Here is a 25,346-nt window from a genome sequence, read left to right as displayed (position 1 = left end):
GACTAATCCTTCATTTATGCCCATGATGGTGTCTAGTGTGGCTCTAAATCAGTCCATTCATTTGCCTACTTTTTTCCCTAATCCACAAAACAAAGGGGAATGAATACTGCACTCTCTGGACATGCACAGACAACTTTAGATTTTATTTGGACAGGACTAAGCCTCTCAGAAAATCTGAACAGCTGCTAGTTGGCTTTGGGGCAGAGGGGAAGGCCATTTCAAAGCAAACCATTTCCAAATGGATAGCCCATTGCATTAATTTCTGCTACAAGCACCATGGAAAACCTACCCCACAGGGGATAAGATCACATTCCACCAGGGCTGCATCTACCTCTGCGGCTTTTCCTCACTGGAGTCCCTACCAGGGACATCCTAGAAGCTGCTACCTGGAGCTCTGTACATACCTTCACCAAGCATTAACACATGCCTATCTTTTCTAAATCCAGAGCTGGATTTGCCACTGCAGTCTTGCAGGGCTTAATAGCTGGCCCTAATGCTCTTTAACTTCCTCCTCCCTTCCTTAGCTTTGGTTTTTGTTTGTGTCTTTCGGCTTTTCCCGGTTAGGGGTCGCCACAGCGGAACCCCCGTCCGCTAATGATTGGCTGTAGAGTTTTTACAAGCTGGCTTGCCAGGCCTAGCGCACAACCTTCAATGAAGGAACGCTAATCAACCCAAATGTGATGACTGTAGCAGTACACGAAGAACATAGTACAGTTCTGTACACTTACCATAAATGTAGATGTTCGAGTGTATTCACTGTTGCAGTCCTGGTTACCCTCCCTCTAGCCCCCGTCTTCTCTTTGCTCTACCTTTCCTTCTGGTTTGGTATATTTATTTTTTCTGGTGTGTTTGCGTATTGATGGGGTTGTACCATGCCATATAATTGATTCCTGTTGTGGGAGCACCTAACATCTGGGGCAAGAAAAGCTGATGTAATGGCATTGGCTACATGCTTTATACCCCTGACATCATGGAAGAAGAGACAGCATCCGACACAGAAATCCAAAGACTCTGGTATTCAGGCCGGCTGAGGGCTACCTGCAGGCAGATAACCCAAACGTGATGACTGCAACAGTGAATACACTCTAACATCTACATTTATGGTAAGTGTACACAACTGTACCTTTTTTCGTTTTGCAATTATCTGCTCTTTAAGTGTATTTATTACTAGAACTTCTATCATACCACTAGGTTCCATGAGAGGTGGATGCCAACAGTTAATAATTCACAAGTTTACAAATTAAACCAGGCTTTGTTGCAAACTGAAAACAAATAAGCATGTTTATTGTATCTGTGCAGTTTATTTTTATTTATCATCTTAACAGCTGGTGCTATATTTTCCAGATACTGAAATTGACTGGAAGGCCTATATGGATGAAGTGGAAGGGGTCGTGAATGGGACATTTGATTATATGGAGCTCAAGGGAGATACAGGCCCACTGGTGTAAGTATATATTGAACTCAAGTTCAGATATTTCCTGTAATATTAGGAAGTTATTCTGTTTAGCTAGAGACCTCAGTTCCATTGTTGATCAAAAATTGCATTCACCTGACTTTTTCCCTACTGAGCATGTAACACATTTTAGTTAGATGCTGACTGATGGTTTACTGCACGCTTCCACATGATCGTAATTTGGATTAAGTGGGTAGACTGAGAATGAACAGATGGAGGGGGGGCTTAGAAGCTAGTTCATCACAGTGCAGAATGTGTATTTGTCTCCAGTATGCCCTCACTTTATGACGTCCTACACTAATTTGACAACGCTTTGAGCGTAATTGATGAAGTAGTGCCATTTAGTTTTTAATCTTTCCAGCTATGAAATGAAAACTTGTCGTTAAGATAGCTACACAATGAATATAATGTCGAAATAGAGTGACTCCAGCAATCTTGTGTCATGGATGATCAGGCTTCTCCTGCAACAATTCAGATTTGTTTAGGGTAAGTCATGCCTGTTAAATCTTGTTTGCTTCTTTGAAAAGGTCATATAGGCGGTGGGAGAGTGATGACACTGTTCATGCTGCTACTTGTGACTGGCAGAAGTGTTTGACACCATACCACCTGATAGGGATTGTAAGTAAGCTAATGGATTTAAACACTGTAATCCATCTTACCACGTAAGGATCAAACTGGCTCAAGGACAGAATCCAAGTTGTCCAGTTCAGTGATGCCTCTTCAATTAGCGAAAAGGAGACCAGTTGTGTTCTTCAGGATTCTGTACTAGGCCCCTTCTTTCTGATATTCATTTCTCTGGCCTTAACACTTGCATTAAGTATTTCTGGCTGTCTAAATTTGACAAATACTGTATGATGGGTGTAGTTGATAAATCAACTAATGATACTAATACCCATCAAATGGAACACGTTAATGCCCGGTACACAGAAAAATGGGTTCAAACTAAAAGCTAAGAAATGCAGTACCATCTCCTTATCATCATCATCATCTTCTTTCGGCTGTTCCCATTAGGGGTCACCACAGCAGATCACATGTTTCCATTTCTTCCTGTCCTCTGCATCTTGCTCTGTCACACCAACCACCTGCATGTCCTCTCTCACCACATCCATAAACCTTATCTTAGGTCTTCCTGTTTTCCTGTTACCTGGTAACTTCATCCTTAGCATCTTGTTCCCAATATACTCAGCATCCCTCCTCAGCACATGTCCAAACCAACATAATCGTGCCTCTCTGGCTTTGTCTCCAAACCTTCCAACCTGGGCTGACCCTCTAATATACTTATTCTTAATCCAGTCCACCCTCGTCACACCCAGTGCAAATCTTCACATCTTTAATTCTGCCCCATCCAGCTCAAACTCCTGCCTTTTTGTCAATGCCACTGTCTCTAACCCTTATAACATATCTGGTCTCACTACCCTCTTGTAGACCTTCCCTTTCACTCTTACAGGTACTCATCTGTCACAAATCACTCCTGACACTCTTCTCCACCCACTCCATCCTGCCTGTACTCTCTTCTTCACCTCTCTTCCACACTCACCGTTACTCTGAACTACTGACCCCAAGTATTTAAACTCATCCACCTTGGCCACCTCTACTCCTTGCATCCTCACCATTCCTCTATCCTCTATCCTCCCTCTCATTCACACACATATATTCTGTCTTAGTCCTGCTGACCTTCATTCCTCTTCTCTCTAGAGCATATCTTCATCTCTCCAGAGTCTCCTCCACCTGTTCCCTACTCTCACTACAGATCACGTCATCTGCAAACATCATAGTCCACGGGGACTCCTGTCTGATCTCATCTGTCAACCTGTCCATCACCATTGCAAATAAGAAAGGGCTCAGAGCTGATCCTTGATGTAACCCCACCTCCACCTTAAACGCATCCGTCACTCTCACCGCAGACCTCACCACTGTCACACTACCCTCGTACATATCCTGTACCACTCTAACATACTTTTCTGACACTCCTGACTTCCTCATACAATACCACAACTCCTCTCTAGGCACCCTGTCATATGCTTTCTCTAAGTCTACAAAAACACAATGCAACTCCTTCCGACATTCTTTGTACTTCTCCATCAGCAATCTCAGAGCAAAGATCACATCTGTAGTGCTCTTTCCTGGCATGAAACCATACTGCTGATCACTAATCATCACGTCCCTTCTTAACCTTGCTTCCACTACTCTTTCCCATAACTTCATGCTGTGACTGATCAATTTTTATCCCTCTGTAGTTACTACAGCTCTGCACATCACCCTTATTCTTAAAAATCGGTACCAAAGCACTTTTTCTCCATTCCTCAGGCATCCTCTCACTCTCCAAGATTTCATTAAACAATCTGGTTAAAAACTCCACTGCCATTTCACCTAAACATCTCCATGCTTCCACAGGTATGTCATCTGGGCCAACAGCCTTTCCATTCTTCATTCTCTTCACAGCTATCCTTACTTCCTCCTTGCTAATCCATTGTACTTCATGATTTACTATCCCTACATCATGCAACCTTCTCTCCCTCTCATTCTCTTCATTCATCAACCCCTCAAAGTACTCTTTCCATCTCCTCAACACACTCTTCTCGCTTGTGAGTATGTTTCCCTCATTATCCTTTATCACCTTTACCTGCTGCACATCTTTCCTAGCTCGGTCCCTCTGTCTAGCCAATCAGTACAGGTCCTTTTCTCCCTCCTTAGTATCCAACCTTTCATACAACTCTTCATATGCCTTATCCTTAGCCACCTCTGTCTTTGCCATGCACCTCATCTCCTTATACTCCTGCCTACTTTCTTCATCTCTCTGACAATCCCACTTCTTTGCCAACCTCTTTCTCTGTATACTCTCCTGTACTTCCTCATTCCACCACCATGTCTCCTTGTCATCCTTCCTCTGTCCAGATGTGATACCAATCACCTTTCTAGCCGTCTCCCTTATTAGCTCTGCTGTGGTTACCCAGCTATTTGGTAACTCTTCACTGTCACCCAGTGCCTGCCTTAACTCATCCCTGAACTCCACCTCACAATTACCCTTTTTCAATTTCCACCACTTGATCCTTGGTGCTGCCCTGACACTCCTCCTCCTCTTCCTGATAACCAACGTCATCCTACAAACCACTGTCCTATGCTGCCTAATGACACTTTCTCCGGTCACCACTTTACAGTCTCCAATCTCCTTCAAACTGGCCCTCCTACATAAGATATAATCCACCTGTGTGCATCTTCCTCCACTCTTGTATGTCACCCTATGCTCCTCCCTCTTGTTAAAATATGTATTCACCACAGCCATGTCCATCCTTTTCGCAAACTCCACTACCATCTGACCTTCTGCATTCCTTTATTTAACACCATACCTACCCATCACTTCCTCATCCCCTCTGTTCCCTTCACCAGCATGCCCATTGAAATCTGCTCCAATCACCACTCTCTCACCCTTGGGTACAGTCATCACCACTTATCCAATTCATCTCCAAAATTTTTCTTTCTCATCCACTGCACACCCAACTTGTGGAGCATACGCACTAACAACATTCATCATTACACCATCAATTTCCAGCTTCATAAACATCACTCTATCCGACACTCTTTTCACCTCCAAAACACTCTCAGCATACTGTTCCTTCAGAATAACTCCTATGCCATTTCTCCTCCCATCCACACCGTGATAAAACAATTTGAACCCACTTCTGATACACCTAGCCTTACTCCCCTTCCTTCTGTCCATCATATCAGCTAGCTCTCTCCCTATACCAGTCATACTGCCAACATTCAAAGTTCCGACCCTCCTTTATCAAGGACACCCCACTCTACAGTATGTCTGTGATCAGCTATTTTTTCACCTGGGTTGATGGCCTTCGACCTCCATATAGCAACTGTAGTCAGAAAATCTTTGAGCATCTCATAATCAAACAAAAAGGGCATCTCATCTAAAACCAAGTTACTCTTCCCTGGTTAGACCCCTTATAGAATGTAATGTACCCTTTGGCATGTATCTCACTAGATACATTCTAACAAAACGAATATTTTGAAGGTAGAGATCCTTTATCAGGAAATTCCTGTCCTTGTTATATAGGCTCTTGAGGGTGGAGACCCATGCCTTGTTTTTTTTGTGTTCTCAGGGACCCTGTTTTCCCACACCTCCATTTTCTCAGTATATCAAATAGTGTTCCCAAGACTAGAACAAGGGATCTTACTTTATATCAGGCAGTAACACACTAAATGCAGAAGAGAGAGGTTCATTACCCAAAGTCTCCCCTTTCTCTGGAATAGACTTATTTTGCATGTCAAGCAATGTGACTCCATGTGGTCTTTCAAACGTGACTTAGACAGATGGGTAGGTACCTTACTGTTCTTGAAAATGTCAGTAGACAGAGGATTTTTTTTGGTACGACACATTTAAACTTCTGGTCACATAGCCTTGAGTTTCCTATGATTCCTAAAGCATTTATGGAACTGTAGAGTAAGTGCAAAGGTCCACCCCTCCATATAGTTCATAGTATCACCGGAATTTACTAGGTTATTGGCCCTGAGGGCCTTATAAGCCTAGCCAAGAGTTTAGCCAAGTGAGCACCCGATGCCCCAGTCTAGCAGGGACACAGGTGGAATCCCAGGGGTGTATTTTCTTTTTGCCATCCAGTTATCCAGGTTAAAAAGGAATAATGAGGTACTCTGCTTGACGTGGAAAGGGAGTTTATTCCACAGATGGGGGAGTCTCTGGGACACAAATCTGTCCTGCCAACAAGTCTTATTGATGTCACAGACCAGGTTGAGAACACTTGCAGGTTACTCAAGTGGAGCTTGACTTGTGGATATGCAGCAGTCCCATCAAGGTAAGGTCTGAAATTGCTTTTTATGCCAGACAGAGGTCACCTCTAAGGAGTCTGTATGAAACTGAGTAGAGGTACAGGGCTTTTAGCCTGTCAGTGTAGGATAGATGTTTGTGGCCCTGGATTCTCCTGGTGAGGAACCTCTGTGGTCTCTCCAGCTGCTGCATGTGCTTTGCGAGGTATATGCCAAAAGGGGTGTTGTACTTAATAACAGGCCTTATAAGGGAAGAATGCAGGGATATTATGACCTTCTTGTCCCTGGATAAGATACCTTTACTTAATTATAAGGTGGGCTATGTAGAAAGCTTTCTGTACAATGGAAGCAACATGGTGGTCAAAAGCTGCTATCAACCTGTATACTCAAATCCCTCATGACTGATTGTGTGCTTAGGATTTTGTTATTAATGTGATAATTTGTGGGGACATCACTCTCCCCAAAGGGGATGATGCATTTTTTGGTTTTCAGCTTGAGACCATGTTTCTGGCACCAGTCATTTGTTTGGGTGAGACCCTATTGGAGGATGTCTACATCACTAGGGGAATTGATGACAGTGCCCAGCTTGCAATCATATGCAAACTTGGTCAGCCATAGCCCATTGGTTTTGGCCTGCACCTCAGAAAAGTATATCCAAATAAGAGAGGCCCCAAGACCAGTCCCTGGGGTACGCTGCTCATTACAGGTCTACTCCTTGAAGTGGCTCCCCTATTTTGACTAGGTAGGTTCTGTCAGTGAGCCAGTTTGGTACCCATCTGGTAACATATGGATTGATGCCCAATTGAGAGAGTTTATCTAGTATGCCTGAGTGGGGAATAGTGTCGAAGGCTTTGGCCAGGTCAAGGTAGGTGGTGTACATTGTCTTCCCCTCATCCATGGCTTTGGTGACTGTCTCAAAGAAGTTGACCATATTTAACAGACATGACCTCCCCTTGATGAAGCCAGACCATGTGGGATCAAGTGTTTTGGAGGTTGCCAATGTCCTTGATAATGAGGTCAATGATAATGCGTTCCATAGCCTTGCAGATCAGGCTAGTTAGGCTGATGGGGCTATAATTTCCTGGATCGGTGGACACTTCACCTTTGTGCAAAGGGATGATAGTGGCTGTCCTCCACTCAGCTGGGATGAAGCCACTGCTCAGGCTTTGGTTGAATAGGACACCTAATGGTGCTGCAAGTTCCTGCCTGAGTTCATGTAGGATGTAGCCTGGGATGTTATCTGGTCCAATGGAGGCTGTATTTTTTGCCTTTGAGAGGGCAGTGAAGACCTGTTCCTTGAGATAAGGGGAGTGGGGCAGGTACTTGTGATGTCCTGATTTACTGATGGGGGGACAGTGGGGTCAAGTTTTCACTGAATCTTTCCGCCAGCAAGTTGCCTATATCTACGGCATTTGTGCATGTGGTGTCCTTGACCACCAGTTCTGAGCAGATCTGAGTGCTTCCTTTGAGACTGTGGATGTATGTGAAGAAGGCCTTATGACTGTCTCTAGTAGATGTAGCCAATTTGGACTCAAAGTTTGCTTTGCAGGATTTCACTAGTGCTCTTATTTGCTTATTCATGCCAAGGAAAGATTGCTTCCAATTGTACTTTTGCTTCTTCTTGGTCCTGGACAGCAATTTTTCCTTTTGTTATAGAGTTTATTTATTGCAGATGTCTACCAGAGAGGTTTACTCTTCCTTGCGGAGTATGATTTCATCCTGTCAGGAATTCCTGATTCCATGCATCTGTGTAAATGCTTGTATTATATTTTGGTGTAGATTTGGACATTGGTGCCTGTTCCTACATTAGGGGAGGGGGCTGTGAAGCTATTTATGCCATCCTTTAGGGGGCTTTGGAGAAGTTTTTCTGTTTGACCCTAGCTAGTGGGGGGGGGGGTCAGAGGAGATGGTAACTTCAAAAGTGACCACTTTATCGTCAGATCTTACCAGGGAGGATGATACTGTAGAGATGCTGCAGTGGTTACTCATGTTGGTTAATACAAGTCTAAGATATTATCACCTGTTGTGGGGGTATCAACTAGCTGTTCAAAAGCACTTGCATTGACAAAATCAAGCAATCTCTGAGCAATTATGTTCTGGCATGAGTAGTTCTTCCAGTCTCTGTTTGGGTAGTTAAAGTTGCCCAAAATCAGGATAAAGGGTTAAATCTTGATAGATTCGAAGAGGTCCAGATAGGCAGAGTGAGCATCTTGAGTCAAATTTGGGGACCTGTAGCTAGCTATGATTTGAATAGGAGTCTTGTCAATGGTTAACTGCACCTGGAGTGTCTCATGTGCATCTTACTGACAGACCAGCCTGGAGGTGTGCATGTCTATATTGAAACTCCACCTCCTTTGGCTTTGCTACCCACAGTGTGGGGTCTGAATGTATCATAGGATGAGTAACCAGGTAAGGCTGGGGTGCTCTCAGCAGCTTTGAACCCAGTTTCTGTGACTGTGCAGATGTCAGCATCTTCCAGGGTTAAGAATGCTTGCAATATGTGCAGTTTCATGTTTAGGCTCCTAGCATTTAGCAACATGACCTTTAATTTCCATTTTGTTGAAATTTGTATGTTGGTAGTTTTGACCTCATCACTTTTCCTAAAATAGGCACTGTCGGGGGTCACAAAAACCTTTGCCAGAAGCCTGAAGCCCAAGTGAGACAGATGCAGTCCACCTCTGGCAAAGCATCATGGTCTGTTGATCATACCTTCCTAGGTTGTCCAGTAATGGATCCCACTGGAATGACACCAGAGACTAAGCCAGTTTGTTAAAGTCAGTCATTTTCTGTTTGTATTGAGGCATCATTCTGGGTGATGGTAGAATGCTGCTTAAGGCTAGGGACATACCTGCCTGGGACACACATTCAGTGAGCTCAGTCATGTCCCTCTTCATATAGTCCAGGGAGGTATGTCTCAAGTCATTCACACCAACGTGGACTATGACAGAGTCATAGCAGTACCTGTTGTTTAGAGACTTGAGTGCATGCGTGATATGGTGGATTCTGGCACCAGACAAACAACTAACTGTGACCTTCTCCTTATCCAGCTGGGTGAGAGGCACATCTGTGTGTCTCACAATGGAGTCTCCTATGACTACTATGTTGGGTTTATGGTTAAGCCTTAGTGGCTATGAGAGACAGGTATGTGGACTATGCGTGGTAGGGGCTAAGGGTACTAGCTGCTAGTACAAGGGTCTAAGGAACTACTAAAGGGGCGGTGAATACCGCACAATGTTGCTGGGCTAATATATGCCTTCGGGCAGATAGCCCAGTACCAACCTATGAACCTGTGTGTTGTGGAGGGTTGTGGAGTTGCCTTTTGTTGGGTATGTTTTTGTTGAGAACATCTGCATACTGTATGTGGGTGTGTGTTGTGTAGGAGTGAGTTGTGTTTGAAGTGTGATTGTGCTGGCAGCCTTCTCAGTGCCAGATATACTGGCTTGTAAGGGAGAGAGCATAGACTCTAGTTTCCTAATGCAATTCCATCTCTCACAAATTGTGTTCCTAGGTGGTAGTAGTAGATGGTTGTCTGTGTACATGGGGCAGTTGCTTTACTGTCTCAGGATACCCAAATCAACCAGACTGGCAGTAGAAACTGTAGGAAATTGTCCATCCGTATTTGTCAGACTCTGAGGAGGAGAGGCCAGGGAGAGCTAAGGGTTAGACCTAGAGCCCCAAGTGCTTAAACCAAAACTAAGATGCTTAGAGTAACGCTTACAATTTAAACAGGCTATAAAGAAGCAGTAATAAATGCAGCAGAAAAGATGCAAGTAAATAAGATGAAGTAATAGAAAAGGAGGAGGAAGCACAAATACAGTAAAAGCAGCTGAATAAAGTATTTTTTTTTTTTTTAGTAAAGTGGAAAGGGAGAGAGGAGGAACAGAAGATAATTCAAGATTAAGAAACTAAGGGGTTGGCCTTCCCAAATGATCTCTCTGTATTCAGTAGAATGAGTTAATGAGTCAGGACTGAGAGGAGTGTCCCAGATCAAATTTATAGTAGCGGCGGGCACTGCAAAAGCCACCAAGTTTAATAACACAACAATAGGGCAGGAGGGTAAGAAAAACAAACTTCACACAGAGGTCCAGCAAATATATAAATGCAGATACAGATAGGTAATAATTCATTCAATCCGTTTAGGAAGCAATTTGTTCAGGCACAGTGCAACTTCTAGTAAAATAAACACAAGTTCACAGAAAGTTAACTCTTTTATACCAGAAAGATAAAAGACCTTCCAAGCCAAAGCCTGAAGCAGTCAGATAAACACAAAAGGTGCTTGGCTTGTAGTTCCACCCTAGAATGAGCCTGCTTCAAACTGCCTGCTGCTCCAGAGAGTGTAAAGGAGCCCCCATGTGAAACCAGTTGGCCTGACCTTGAGTGCTGTGACAAATACCTTGGAACAGTAATTTATTTATTTTATTTATTTACATTTGTTTATCGGGAAATTCAGACTGGACACAGGTCCTTTTTCAGCGGAGGCCTGGGGAGAAAAGCTCCGCAAGTACAATAAGAAACCATACAATAGAAAATGTTACAATAGTAAATGATTTTACAGTAAACAACATGGCATGCAGAGTACATGTCACAGTAGTAGAACAACATCAAAGGTAATGAGTACAAGACAGTGTTAAAATTGAGGGGACAATTAAATGATATCTAAGGATTAAGCTGATAATAAGATCTAAGGAATAACACTGTACTAAGTGGCTGGGAGTGTAGTTAGTTGGGGTTGGAGCAAGGGCAGAGCCAATGCACTGAGAGTGGTTTTGAATAGACTGATAGATGGTAGTTTGGTTATCGAGGGGGGAGGTTGTTCCATAGTTTAGAAATAGCACAGGAGAATAGGGCTTCTCCTGCTGAGTTTTTGGGTTTGGTGGTAATAAGTAGATTTTTGCTGTTGGATCTTAGGGGCTTAGAAGAAGAGTAGGGTTGGAGTAGGTTTTGATGTGATGGGATCTTATGGGGGTGGTTTATTAGTTTGTGGGCAAGTGATAGTTGATTCAGGTGAAGAAACCGAGGGAGTTTGAGCCAATCAAGTTCCCTAATTGAGTTGCAGAGGTGGCAATGGTAGGTTGCACCTGTTGCAAACTTTGCATTTTTATTGTTGCAGGATTCTAGTCTGTTTAAGTCAGTCTGTCTGAGGTTGGTAAGTAAGGGAGAGGCGTAGAGTAAAGTGGAGATTAAAATAGTTAAAAACAATGCCAAGACCCAAGTAGGCAGAAGCACAAAAACTTTAATAAAACAAAACAAACGGTAAGCACTTTCATGGTTCAAGCCCGCTTCTTCAGGCTACAACAGAGTACAAAATCTTAGAATTTAAAAAAGACATCCAATCAAAAAGCAGTGTTTATTATGATCAATTAATTATTAAAATTAGCATTTAAAAAAGCAGCACTTACTAATGTTTAAATGGACGTGTATACAGAAAAGGTCAGGGAGACCATACTACTCGAAAAGAGCAATAAATACTACTGGAGCATTGATAACACCAACTAAGAACAGTACTAGATTTCCGTGAACTTTCTCTAATGATATAAGTGCAGTATATGAAATAATTAAAAAGAACTGGAATATTTTGTATGGGAATGATGAACTTAGGGATTTTATTAATGATAGACCGCAATTTTCTTTTAAAAATAATAAATCCCTGAAAAGACATTATAAGAAACATAACCAGACATCTAAGAACATTATTTCCCTTAGATGTGGTAAATATGCATGTAGACATTGCAGTGCATGTAATTATTTATATTCAGGCACTTGCTTCATGCACCCACATTTAAATTTATTGTATAGATTTCTCTTTTATGCAGATTGTTAATCTAAAAATCTTGTTTATTATAGTTTCTGTAGTACGTGTGGAGTTTATTGCATAGCTAAAACCAACCGCAGGCTCAGAGAGCGGATGCAAGAACATGTTCATGATATCAGGGACAGTAAGGAGACTAGTGCCTTAGCCAAGCACATATTGCATCTGGTCCAGAACACACATTTAAGTTATTTGTTTTGGAGATGATAGATGAAAGTTTTGGGGGGGGTGGGTTAACATCAGAATAAAAACAACAGCATGTGAACAGAAATGGATTCTCTATTTCCAGACGGATAAAGCACCTGGCATAAATGAAGCTGTTTCTTTAAAACCTTTTTTGTACACACATCCATTTAAACATTAGTAAGTGCTGCTTTCTTAAGAGTTCATTTTAATAATTAATTGAACTTAATGAATACTGGAGGTAGGTGAAGATTAGATGGGAGCGGTCCTGGCTGTCCTCATTAGGTTTTGTTTGTCTCTGTAAAATCTTTTTTTATGGTAAGAGGTATGTGGAGGTCAAATTTGAGATTGTTGTCAATTTCCACACCTAGACATTTGGTGTGGTCAGATGGGGGTGATGATGGTGTTGTTTTTGGCACTAGTGTGGAAGAGGATGGAAGTTTGTATAGATTTGGAGGGTTGAAAGATAAGGAGTTTGGTTTTGTTTTGATTGAGTAGAAGTCGAGCATTGGAAATCCAGCTTTCTACAGATGTGAATGACTCTTGTGTGATATTTTGGAGTTCTGGTAAAGTAGGGGTAGAGCAGTTGAGAGTGGAGTCATCTGCATATTATAATGAGTGTGGCATGTTTGGTGGATGTATGAAGGCTGTTGATGAAGAGGGAGAAAAGTAGGGTCCGAGGATGGAGCCTTGGTGGACCCTGAGAGAGACTAGGAGATGAGGGGATAGTTGATCTTGCCAAACTACTGATTGCTGTCGGCCAGAGAGATAGCTGTGGAACCAGTTGGGAACAGAGTGGGAAAAGGAGAGATTACTGAGTATAGAGAGATGAAAACTGTGAGATACCATATCAAAAGCCTTTGATGGGTCCAGAAATATAGCAGAGGAGAAGAGGCCATTGTTTTTATGGTGCAAGATCAAGTCGGTGAAGGAAAGCAGGGTGGTGGTGGTGCTAATGTGATGTAATAAAAATTTCAGCAAAGATCAAGAAACAAACTTCACACAGAGGTCCAGCAAATATGTAAATGCAGACACAGATGCAGCATATAATTGCTCTATAACTGCATCCCTGCATCATTTTCCCACTCTTTTGTTGCATTGTACTGCCTGTGTGAGTTGCGGTACAGTGAACTTTGCAACCCATAAAAGAATGCCGATGGAGGAGGAGATTCCATCTCAAGGGCACTATGTTGGTATAAGACTTGCATTATTCCAATTATCAGTCAGAAATGCACTATGAGAAGGTGAACTATTTCTTCAGGGATGTCTCGGCCACAGGAAATTGACGTATTAGCTTCTTCCAAATGGTCAAAAGAGACAGTAGTCTCATTACTCAGAAGGCATTTTCAACAACTGATTGTGAAAGATCTGCTTAATTGTTCATGGATGGGTGAAGTTCATCAGTTGTGACATTTACCTGGAGGCATCCATAGTGCTTGCAGTTTATTCACATAGAGAATTGTCTAAATGGAGTAGGAATTAATTTGAAGTCCTTGATTCCTGAAGAGTATGTACGGGTAATTTCAGTTTTGCTTTCTTTTACACATTGGTTGAATGCCAGGCAAACCAAGCTGCTCATGTCATCATTTTAGATGTCTTGTGTTCCATTAACTTTCATCTTTCTTGTACCTGTTTCTGAGCTGGTTTAGCTGCTTCCATTTCAGAGGTAGCTCTAATCACTCTAATCCTCAGCAATCATTCTGTGGCTTATCAGACTAGGTAGCTACCAGTCTAGCTGCAACCTTTTTTCAGTGAAAATGTTGTTTAGAAAGTGCTGAAAAGACATGTTGCATCATTTTGGAATCCCTTGGACCCAGCTGTCCATATTATTTCATTTTCAGAACTTGATACAGTATAGAGACAGTACTAATTGGAATGTTTTAATGCCCTGTTTCTAACAAGAGATCAAAGGGTTCTGTTTGATCTGTGTGCTGCTTTTGACACTGCAGACTTTCATATTCTGCTGGAGTACACTGTGGCAAACCTACGTAGATTTTTCAGTGTTTCGCCTACTACCTCTGGGCATGTAACAGTGTTGTGTATTGTTAAATCGTCTTCTACAAATCCTCTGCATTGCAGGGTTGTACAGGGCTTTGTATTGGGTCCAGATTTATTTTTATATGTTTGTTGTCAGTTGGTAAGATTGTTAGGGTTAGAGGTGTTCATTGCTTTGTGGACATCAGCCCTACTTATTCTTTCCCCAAGCAATATGAATACTCTGAATTTTGTCTTGGAGGTGAAATAATCAGCTCAGGTTCAACTTGGCTGTAATAATGGCCTTGACCTTTATGCCATGTATTTCCCTTTCACTGCTACCATCCTGTAACCTGGCACTGTTTATGAGGAATGAAACTGGAGTTTGTGTGCAGAGTGCATAATCTCAGAGTGCTCTGTAGCAGCTATCCATTTCAAGACCAGGTGTTAGCTGTTGGGATGCAATATCATGGTATAACGGATATCACCTACATTAACTACCTCATTCTACCTGAGAGCCTTCTTGATGTGTGATTTTAGCAGTAACATTTCATATTGGATACATCTGCAGTGTGAAGGTTTTTAAAGTGCTCTTGCTAATTTCAGAATTAATTTTTAGTCTTGCATTTTAAACTTCTGTTTGTTCGATGTATCAGTCATTTGACACACTGATACAATTTGTTTCATATTACATTTTCACTTGTGCTAGTAAAATGTTGTCCATTTATTTCACTCCATTAATATTCGTAATAGTAGTGCTGTTATCCTAAGATATAGTGAACATCTACAGATGAAAAAGTACTTGTCCTGTCATATTTTCAGCTGCTTACCAAAATCCTGCTATGTCTCATATTACCAGTATGTTTTGGATCATAGGAAGTTACTAGGCTATTGACCCTGAGGCCCTTACAGGCCTAGCCAAGAATTTAGCCCATGTTCTGACAAGTCAGCACCCTATGCCACTGTTCCAGCAAGGACACAGGTGGAATCCCAGGGGTGTACTTTGTTCCCCATCCAGTTATCGAGGTTGCGCTTAAAAAGGATTAATGAGGTACTCGGCTTTACGTGGAGAGGGAGTCTATTCCACAAAAGGGGGGAGTCTCTGGGACACAAATCTGTCTCGCCAAGTCCTATTGATGTCACACAACAGGGTAAGGTTGTGCGTGCGTGTTATTCGAGTGGAGCTTGACTTGCGGATATGCAGCAGTCCCATCAGGGCGGGGTCTGAGATTGCTTTGTATGCCAGACAAGAGGTCACCTCTGCGGAGTCTGTTGGAGACTGAGTAGAGGGACAGGGATTTTAGCTTATCTTTGTAGGGTAGATGTTTGAGGCCCTGGATTCTCCGGGTCAGGAACCTCTGTGGTCTCTCCATCTGCTGTATGTGCATCTGCAGTAGAGGTTTGAATTATCTCTACTGCAGTAGCCTAAGCTGTATGGAGTATATCCTGCTAAGGATATAACAAGCCAGCCAGCTTCCAAAGCTTCACGGTACTTTCCACACACCCAAACATTTAGTCAGCTAGAGCTGATACAGCTAAAATGACAGCTTTGGGTGCCAAGCCCTTCAGAGCTTTCATGTCAACAAACAGAGGGACAAACACTGAGAAGGACAATGCTAGGAAAATAATAAATGTGCACACCCAGGCAAAAAAAAAGGGGGGGGGTAGAGGGAATGGCAACTGTATTATGTTCTTCATATGGATCACTGCTGCAGTAGCCTAAGCTATAAGAGTATATCACCATAGCTTAACATGACTAGGAGAAGGCAAGATGAGGGTCCAAGAATGATCCTAACAAGCCTGTCCTAGACCTGGAAGAATTCATTTATACTGCTCTGTAAAAATGTGTACAGAGGACTTAGAGATGCTGCTTCTAGATTATTTTTAGAATCCAACCCTTTCCAAAATGTCAGAAAAAGTTTTGTTGTGTTGGATATAACAAAGGTAATAGCATGAGACAACCACCTTAAAACAGTCTGTTCTCACAAAGGTTGTCCCTTTTTTCTTACCTCACAATACATGAACTGATCAAAAGTTCTGAAAGATTTTTTTCTGTCAAGGTAGCACCAGAGCTGTCTGTGGACATCCAATATGTGGAGTATCCTTTCTCCCCCTTCATTTTTAAGTTCTGTAAAGATGACAGGGCGATAGATAGTTCAACTTTAGGTAAATCTGGGCATCACTTTAGACAAATAAAAGATTAGGTCTCAAGGAAACCCTGTGAAAAATGAGCTTAGGTTAACACACCCAGAGAGCCTGCAAATCTGTGAAAAATTAGCTAAGGTTGACACATCCAGAAAGCCTGCAAATCAGATACTAATTGCACTGTCCTCAGGAAGAAGTGAAAGACTTTTTTCCATGTTAGGAACCTTAAGGTTGGTCTGATGAGTTGGTTCAAGCAGACAAGAGTTAGTTTTTCTAACACAAAATTAAAATCCCAAGGAGGGAAGGCTTCTTATGCAACACCCCTTTCAAAACATTTTCATGAGACTGCATTGAAAGAGGTGGATCCATGGGCTGACATGCTGAAACAGTTAACAAGTGAACCTTAACTGAGGACTAAGACAGGCCATGGGACAGTAATTTGCACAAATAATGTAGAACTAGAGAAACACTAGCTTTGAATGGGTGATGTTTTTTTTTCTTGGAAACAACTAGAAAATCTTTTCCATTTACTAATATATAGTTTTCTAGTACAATGCTCCCGTGCCTCAGTTAATACCTGTTGCACATCCTCCAAAAAGGTGCCTAAAAGATAGTAAAATTATATCGCCAGGCAGCCAGTTGTAGTTGTCTGTGGTCAGGATGTATCCATCGCCTCTGGTCATGTGTGAGTAAATCCGGTATGTGAGGAAGCTTGTGGTAATTGCCCTGGCCATTTCCAAAAGCCTTGCCTTGCATATACTGTATGAAAAACTTTGTGTTGGGAGCACTTCTTTCAAAATTTTATCAGCTGATAAAATAAACTAGTTTGTAGAAACCACTCCTTTGCCCTTACTTCTTGATTTATTTTCTTCACTGTCTTTATTCATTTAATTCATTAGAGTTGAAATTGTTTTAGAATTAGGCTGAGTATGTGGTCAGATCTCTAGGTTATTCTAAACAAAAGCTATCGCAAAGTTAAGGGGTCCTTTAATTTTCTATTTGTTAGGCATACATCTCCTCCAAGGATGGTGATAAGATGCAGAAATAAGGGAATTTATCTAATCTTTGGCTATATGAAAAACTTTGAAGCACTTTTATCCCCTTTGTGTGGAATCTTTGTTTCTTCTTCAGTTGTACCAGTTGGTGCATGATTTAGTTACAGGCCAGCCAAGCCAGTGGTTAAAATGGTCACACAGATAAACCATTTAGTAAAAACTGCAAGAAAGACTCAGCCAAGGTAGTCTTGACTCTGTAATACCTTAAACCTCCTGTAGTGGAGGCCCATGGGATGTATGCAAATGACCCCATATAGATGTGCAGTGTTTTAACTACATGGCTTCTGAATGCCCATGGTTTGTCTGTGTGACCCTTTCATCCTTTGGCTTTTTAGGATACTTTGCAGGCACTTTAATATTTTTGGATTTCAGGCCAGGAAGTGGGATCAATTTTAAAGTGTGAGGAAAAAAATGCCAAAAGCAGTGGCTTCAGAACAGAAAATTGAGCGGGGATAGTGCTGTGTACAGTCAAATAGCCAGTAGTATGTATTAATTTACCTACAGAGCTCCTGAGTTTATGATTCAGTCAGGGGTATATTAAACATTCTGGAAGATCTACGTAAGCTTCATGGACATATAAACACTCATCCAGTATCCATGGTCATACTCACAAAAATGAGGTTAAGCTTACAAGACCTACCTTGAAAAAAACAACACTGGTCACGGACAAGGTTTCCTTTTACTGTGAAAAAGTTCCTTTATGATTCTGTCCATCTGCATCACCCTGCACAGTATGCTAATGAGGTTGATTGGTCTCCAGCTATCGGGGTTTCTGGGAGGGTCTACTTTGTGGATTTGGACCTCAGCAGCCTTCCTTTATGATTCTGTCCGTCTGCATCACCCTGCACAGTATGCTAATGAGGTTGATTGGTCTCCAGCTATCGGGGTTTCCGGGAGGGTCCACTTTGTGGATTTGGACCTCAGCAGCCTGTTTTCAGATATCCTTGATTAAACATGTGTCATCTAGATGATTGTCACTATTGAAGTGACACCCCGACTCCATGTGCAAAAATGGGAAAAGGGGTTATGAATAGCTGGGTCTGGGGCACACTTCTGAACAGCATGGGGATGTAAGGCTCATTGCTGCAGGCATTACACTTTCATTTATGTAGGTGTCACCATTGCAGGGTGCTGCGCTGCACCCCCTCCCCCACAGTAGTTAAGCTAGCATCAGACTCACTGCAATCATCTTCCATTTGGTCTGCCCATTGCCCTTGTGAACAGTTTAGCACATATCTTAGGGAGCACTCAAGGCTTCAACCTGTTATCACCATTCTAAATGGCCCTTCTTTATGACCAGTCTTGCTATGAATGAACCTGTGCTTATTTTGATAATTTTTTATGTATTCTTTTTGAATGGAATTGACATTAGCTTTGTTTGATTTTGGTAAAGTCAGAGGTCTTTGAATGCTATTGTATTTCATCTTTTTTGTAACTTCAAAATGTGGACTTACTGCCATGCTGCCTACTATATTTATGCTCCATGTGGATGAAGTTATCAGTGCAGGTATTTTACATGTTGTAGAGGGTCATGAGCAATTCACCAGTAGGTTGTGATGGGAGCCTAATGTACAGTGCCACTTGATTAACCCAAGGGGATTGATTAAGGTACCACAGTTGCCATGTGAAAACTCCTTAAAGGTGGTTTCATTTTGTGTTGTCTTTGTTTAGTGCATATGAGACTGATCATGTCATTGTGGTCAGAGTGAAAAGGGAGTAAGGCAACACTTAGAAGAGCACAGTTGTCAGGGGTGTTTGTCAGGATGATATCAGATATGTTTTCCATGTTTTTGGAATATTTACAACATGTGCAAGATTGGTAAGGTTTATGATGTCTAGTAGTTTTTGCACCCAGTTATTGCTTAAGACATATTTCCGATGCTCGGTGGATTTCCTTTTAAGTAGAGGGTTGTGTAAATTTATCAAGGAATTGTTTTTGCTCATGGGTTAACATGGAGAGTCTGCAGTAATATTTGACAAAGCTGCAGTTTGAGATGTTTATTGTAAGCTGGGTGTAGAGTATTTTATGGCCTCAATTTGTTTCTGTAATCCTACTTTTGAAGTAATGACTTATGAACTTGGATGTACACCCTCTTTGTTCATTGGAAAGAGTTGTAACAAAGTATCTGTGGATGGGTCTTTTAGCCATGCCTCAGACTGTTATGGCACATACCCTACTCCCGCAAAGGCAGGCTGTAGTCATCAGAGTCCTCATCCTATTGCTGTTTGTCCATTAATTTGACACTGTCTAAAAAGAAGTGGTGGAGGGGAATAAAAATGCCTCTTTAGTACCCTAACCCCCTTTGAGAAGGAATTTAGTCCATCCGTTGCAAGGTATATCTGTGTCCCACACATTTCCACTCGAGACACAAGCATCACTATCAGAAAGGAGGATCCAGTGTCTTTGATTCTGACACATGTGTTGCAAAGTATATCATTATAACGACCATGGAGATGTGTAATGATTTTGGTGACATCCCTAATCTTGCCCAACAAGGAATGCAGGGCACTGTGATTCTGTATTATCCAGTTTGAATGCAGAATCACTGCATCTAATTATTGAGACACCAGTTGTTAGGGCTTTTGCAGTATATTCTGTTTTGAATTTAAGGCTGGATTTGGCAGTCAGTTTGGGACTGATGCTTGGAGAGTCTGCATGTGTGGTGTGGTATTTTAGGTATGTATCTAACAAAACTATAGGATTTGTTGTGCATAAAAGCTATGTCTGCATAAATCCTGCTGATGATAGAAGGCTACTCGGTGACCATTTTATGTATGGAAAGCTTAGCCACTTTTTAATTTAATATCTGCACCTCTCACTCATGGAATGATTGCTCCAAGTTACATTAAATTATTAGTGAGCATTATGGAGTTTAAGCATTGTCTAAGGATTTCAAATATAAGAAGGAGGGTTTTGCTTGTATTTTCTGATTTAATGAGAGGAATATGAAGACTTAAGTTGCAAAGTTAGGAACAGTGAATAGTTTCTTTTTTTCTATCTTTTCTACTTGAGTCATAGAACAGTGCTGGGAACTAGATTATAGATTTAAATGTAAGCTGAAAAGGGGGTGGGGGTGATACCTGTAAGTAATGCAGTGTGCATGTACTTATTGGCTGAAAAGATATGAAGGGCAGGAGGAAGGAAATTTAATTAGTCTTAAGTGTGGGCCTTCCCTTAATGATGGTGCAGTGCTCACTAACAGGAATGCAGTGCTCACTAACAGGAATGAGTAAGACTGGGAATGGGAGGGTAGCTGAAGTAAGATTTACATAAGGGACTGGCAACTCAAGAATGCCTGAATTAAAGATACAAAGTGAACATGGAAAATTAGTCACACAGCAGTTTTACCTGGCAGCTATCAGAATTAAGTGTGATCTGTTTTCTTTACCTGAAATGTTGTTGTTTGTCTTTCGGCTTTTCCAAGTTAAGGGTCACCACAGCGGAACTCTGGTCCGCTAATGATTGGCAGTAGGTTTTCATGAACGCAGAGATGCCAGCTCGACGTCCAACCTTCAACGAAGGCACGCCCACTTATGCATGTCTTTTGAACGCCACCCAACCGCGGGGAGGACATGCAGACTCCACACAGAAGGCACTCCCCGCACTCCAGCCAAGAATCGAACGGGTGAACCTTTTGCTGTAAGGCAACAACACTACCGCTGCACCACCACGGCAGTACCTTTACGTGAAATAAGAATGCTATTTTTCCACTCCAGCCACAATTCAAATAGCAGTTAATCCCTTAGAGTCAAAGAATGCAATGTAAATGTATGTTCCTGCGCCTAGCTTGAAGTTTTGAAACTTTAAAAGTTCTAAGAAAAACAAAACATAACATTAAATCACCAGTGTAACATCTATCAAAGGTCATATTATTTTTTTGTAAAAAATGAAATCAATATTTTGTACGTATTCCAACTGAAACAGCACATACTTAAATGTTCATATTACACATGTGGGTACAAAAGACTCTATTCTGTTATGCTTTCTGTAACATCAATATTAATCAGCAAAACTGAAATAATTGCATGTAAGGTGAATATAGAACGGAGACAAAATATTTATTCTGAGTCCGTCACCTTCACCTAAATAATAAGGTGCATATTTACCTAGACTATATCTAGCAGGGTAGAGAGAGTCTTAGCAAACTCACCTCCCCTATATTGCTGAAAACTGTAGGGTAACCTTTACGTAAACAATTTTTCCCCCCTTGATAGGTTTGCAGAGCAATAGAACAGTAAGACAGTAAGTTGATAGAAACTGAGAAAACAAGGGACAGTGCCGTGCCTTATTTGTCTTACACTGGTCCATAATTTTTAGTAATGCTTTGAATGAAAAATGATGCTGTTGGGTGAGGAAGCATGTTTGCAATAAAGCCTCAGTGATTTTGTTGGTATCCAGATTTCCAAGGTAGTAAGAAATTTAATGAGGAGGGGAATAATATGAGTTTGTACATATCGAGTCTGGATTAATGACTTGTGTAATGTATTTAAAATAATCGTTATAGGCCAGATTCCAAAAGAGTTGTTCTCGGTGCAAGTCTGTCCGGATTCCATTGGGGTAATATCACCTTAAATGTGATGCACTGCTTATGTAGTGGATTTTATTACATGACATTTTAAAGTATTTAAATGACGTTTGCTCTTAATACACTTGTCTGATGAAGTTTTGTAATTTACAGAATTAAAGCACTTTTATTGTATGTTTTTATGGATTAAACATATATGTATGTATGTATATATATTTTTACTTGGAGGTGCTCTGCAGTTTTTTTACATTGTTTTGTGCTTGGGTTAGTTTGTTGTTTCTTGTGGTTGAATCTAATCTCAGTCCAGCTAACTTTTAGAAAAATATCCTGAAATTAAATTACTTAATTTAGGCCATAAGGCCATAAATATTGTATCTCACAGGTCTCAGTGCAGCCAGAAACAAAAAGTCTGCACTAGGAAGCCTTCTTTATTGTCCTTAGCAGTGAACTAATTGCTACCCTGGAAGGGTGGAAGTGTTGAAATGGTTTTATGGCTACCAGATGCTATAAAATATCCTAGCAAAGCACTATCTGTGTGTATGGTAACACATATGTGCGAGATTCTGGTTCAGTTACTAGTAAAGGGGTAATATGGGAATCAGAAGTCAGATGAACAGATGTATATGATGTCATTCTGTAATCCAGCCTGAAATGATGTTTTAATACTAGATGAAGCAGAAGTCTCAGAGAAATCTGTTTTTGCAACCTGATATAGAAGGATCATTCCCCTACTTCAACTTTCCTTGCCTTAGTAAGTAACCAGGGAATAGTAATTCTTTAGATCAGTCATAAAAATATAGTGGGATTAGTTAAGTATTGTTTTTCTGTATCTGTCTGAATCTATTCATCTGTGTTATTTTAATAGTTCATGTGATTGAAACTCTTGCGTTTATTGTAAATATATATATATATATATATATATATATATATATATTTCATATTTTCATGTTATTTTGTTATTTATTATTAAGTATATTTAAGCTTTTCATTGTGGCTAGTCTTTGAGAGAATATTTTAACCTTTAAGAGTACTTATATTTATTTGGTGACACTGTGGCCGGTCCTGAAAGCCTTGCTGCTTGGTCAACATTTGTATTAATATTCATTTTCTTCAGTATAATTGGGTACCCTTGTTAGAGACTTACAGTAGCTGGCTTTGGAATGTTTGGTGGCAGTAAATACCTTATAGTCTGAGCAGAGGGGCATAGCTAGTAAATCTGTGGCAGCCTTTCCTAGGTGAGTGTATGTGTGAAAATCCCAAAGAGTGTATGTGTTAGCTACTTGGAGCAGGGACAACAGAGCACTGTTTTCACAGAGAGAGTGATGGAGGACTTGGCTTGGACACTCTGCTAAGGACTCAACTCTACAGCTGTGCCAGTGGGAGTTTTATTGGGGGCCTGGAGAGAGAGAGAGAGAGACAGAGAGAGAAGGAAACCCAGCCTCTGGGATGAATGTGTTCCCTGTGTGCTCTTAAGGGTTATTGTGCTTGATGCAGAGAGCTGCATCTGGAAATACTTTGTGTATCTATTTTTTGTTCCAAGTGAACATCTCTCACTGGTAAGGATTCGGCTTCTTGATTATTGTCACAGACAAAGGGACACCACACAAAGTGTCGTGATTTTTTTACCAAGTCTTTGGGTATTTATATGGGTAGTTACAAGCACCCAGTTATCTGTCCATTGTGAGTAACTATAAAGTGAAGTAAGAGTTATGGTGGACTTGATGGGACCTGGGCTGGACTCTGTGTAATCATTGCCTTGGTCTGCTCAACTGGATTAAGAAATTAAAAATTTAAATTTTGAAGCCATTACTTTAGTAAATTTTAGGTAGTGTTTTCATCATTTTCAGTACATTCTACACAATGACTGATCCTGTAGAAAATAGACTAAATGGAGAAAAACAAGGCAATACATTGCTGTGCATGTGTATGTGGGATATTGGGAGGGGAAAGAGAGAGCAATAAACACTCTAGATTATTAATGTGCATTAGATGTCATTGAAATAGTACAGTACAGTACAGTACTGGCTGCAGTACAATACATTTACTCTAGCACTTGGAGAGCCTGTGTGGCATCATTGCACAGGCCATCTTGTTGTCCTGCATTTACTGAGCTACTAGAAAACAAAACAGGCAGTAATCAGCACAACATATCCCAAGCAACAGAAGGCCATTACAGCTACAGGTGCCAAACCAAGTACAGAATATTTGGGGCAATAAGCTAGTTCCCATTCCCTTACCTGTTCTTCCTACAAGTAGAGGTGGTCTGTGTGGTGCCTCTGCAGGTCACTATACTTGTTCCTGTACTGCTTGCCAGAGGAGGTAATGACAGTGGCATCACTCAGGTATTAGTTCGATAAAGGTAGGTCTTCATACTCCCCCAGAAGGCAGGAAGATCTTACACTCCTTATTGCACCATACTATAGCCCTACTAAGGCCAGTGCCTGAAGAGGCAATGCCTACTCTGCAGGTCTAAGTCAGGAAACAGGTGGTAGCCTAGTGTACACGGCTACATACAGTTGACACCATGCATCACACACCAACAGACAGCATGGTATGGGATGTGATTTTACAGTAACATGATGCAGATTGACAGTAATGCATCCAAGGTTCATAATAGTTGTGTATGCATGCTGTACATTACCTCCTAGCCTGGGAAAAGACAGACTTGAGCATCATAGTGCCAACTATGGCCAGTAGTGCATCTCATTCTAGCCATGATTCAGAGATGACCATGTGAGTCACCTCATTAGCCTACTTGGTATGGTACAAGACCCATTTTAATAAGATAAAGACTGCTGTACTATGGGAGATTGCATTACAGTGAGCAACTTTGAGAATCAGAATATTGTTGATATCATTGTGCACTGCTGCATAGGTAAAATGACAGCAGACAGGATAACTGGTAATATACCTCATGACTGCCATGAGAGCACAAGGGTTCAGGGAAGCAATGGAGGCAGTAAATGAGCAGAGGATTGTGTGGGGTAAGGGGACAATCATGTTTGGGGAGGGCAAGCTGATAGGACAGAGAGGACAGGGCATGGCAGTTGCAGCCTTAATGGGGGTTTGACCTAACCAAGGCACAGGAGACAGGACAGGACAGAACAGGCTTCAGTCCTGTTGAGTTTGGGGGGGGGCTAAACCCGACAAGGAGCGAGATGGTCAAGTCACTGTCCTGCTGTGAAGGTTTCATAGCATTGTATCATATACACATGGACTGCATGACATGTAATGGGTGCCTTTAAGTTTTCAGTATTGCAGGTTGTGAAAAGTAGCATTAAAAGTGGGGACTTAGTCTCATTCACTTCAGTGTGGTTCACTAAATGGATTATTGAACTTTCAGTGGATAGGGCTCCAGGCTTGAATGGGTTAATTCCCTTGAAGCCTATTTTGAAAAGGAGGGTGCA

The 25,346-nt window shown here is 41.4% G+C and overlaps 1 protein-coding gene across 2 annotated transcripts in view; it reads left to right on the top strand.

Annotated features, from left to right (window-relative positions):
* Positions 1-25,346, top strand: part of ALG3 (ALG3 alpha-1,3- mannosyltransferase) — a 526,609-nt gene that overhangs the window by 51,813 nt on the left and 449,450 nt on the right. For both annotated transcript variants that reach the window (XM_044070631.1, XM_044070632.1), the window contains exon 2: positions 1,345-1,444. In XM_044070631.1, coding sequence (XP_043926566.1) covers positions 1,345-1,444 — 100 coding nt within the window. The remainder of the gene's footprint in view (positions 1-1,344; positions 1,445-25,346) is intronic.

This window comes from Protopterus annectens, chromosome 4.part1 (genome assembly GCF_019279795.1).
Source record: "Protopterus annectens isolate FY-2018-M chromosome 4.part1, PAN1.0, whole genome shotgun sequence".
NCBI lineage: Eukaryota > Metazoa > Chordata > Ceratodontiformes > Protopteridae > Protopterus > Protopterus annectens.
This window is presented reverse-complemented; position numbering and strand designations above follow the sequence as displayed.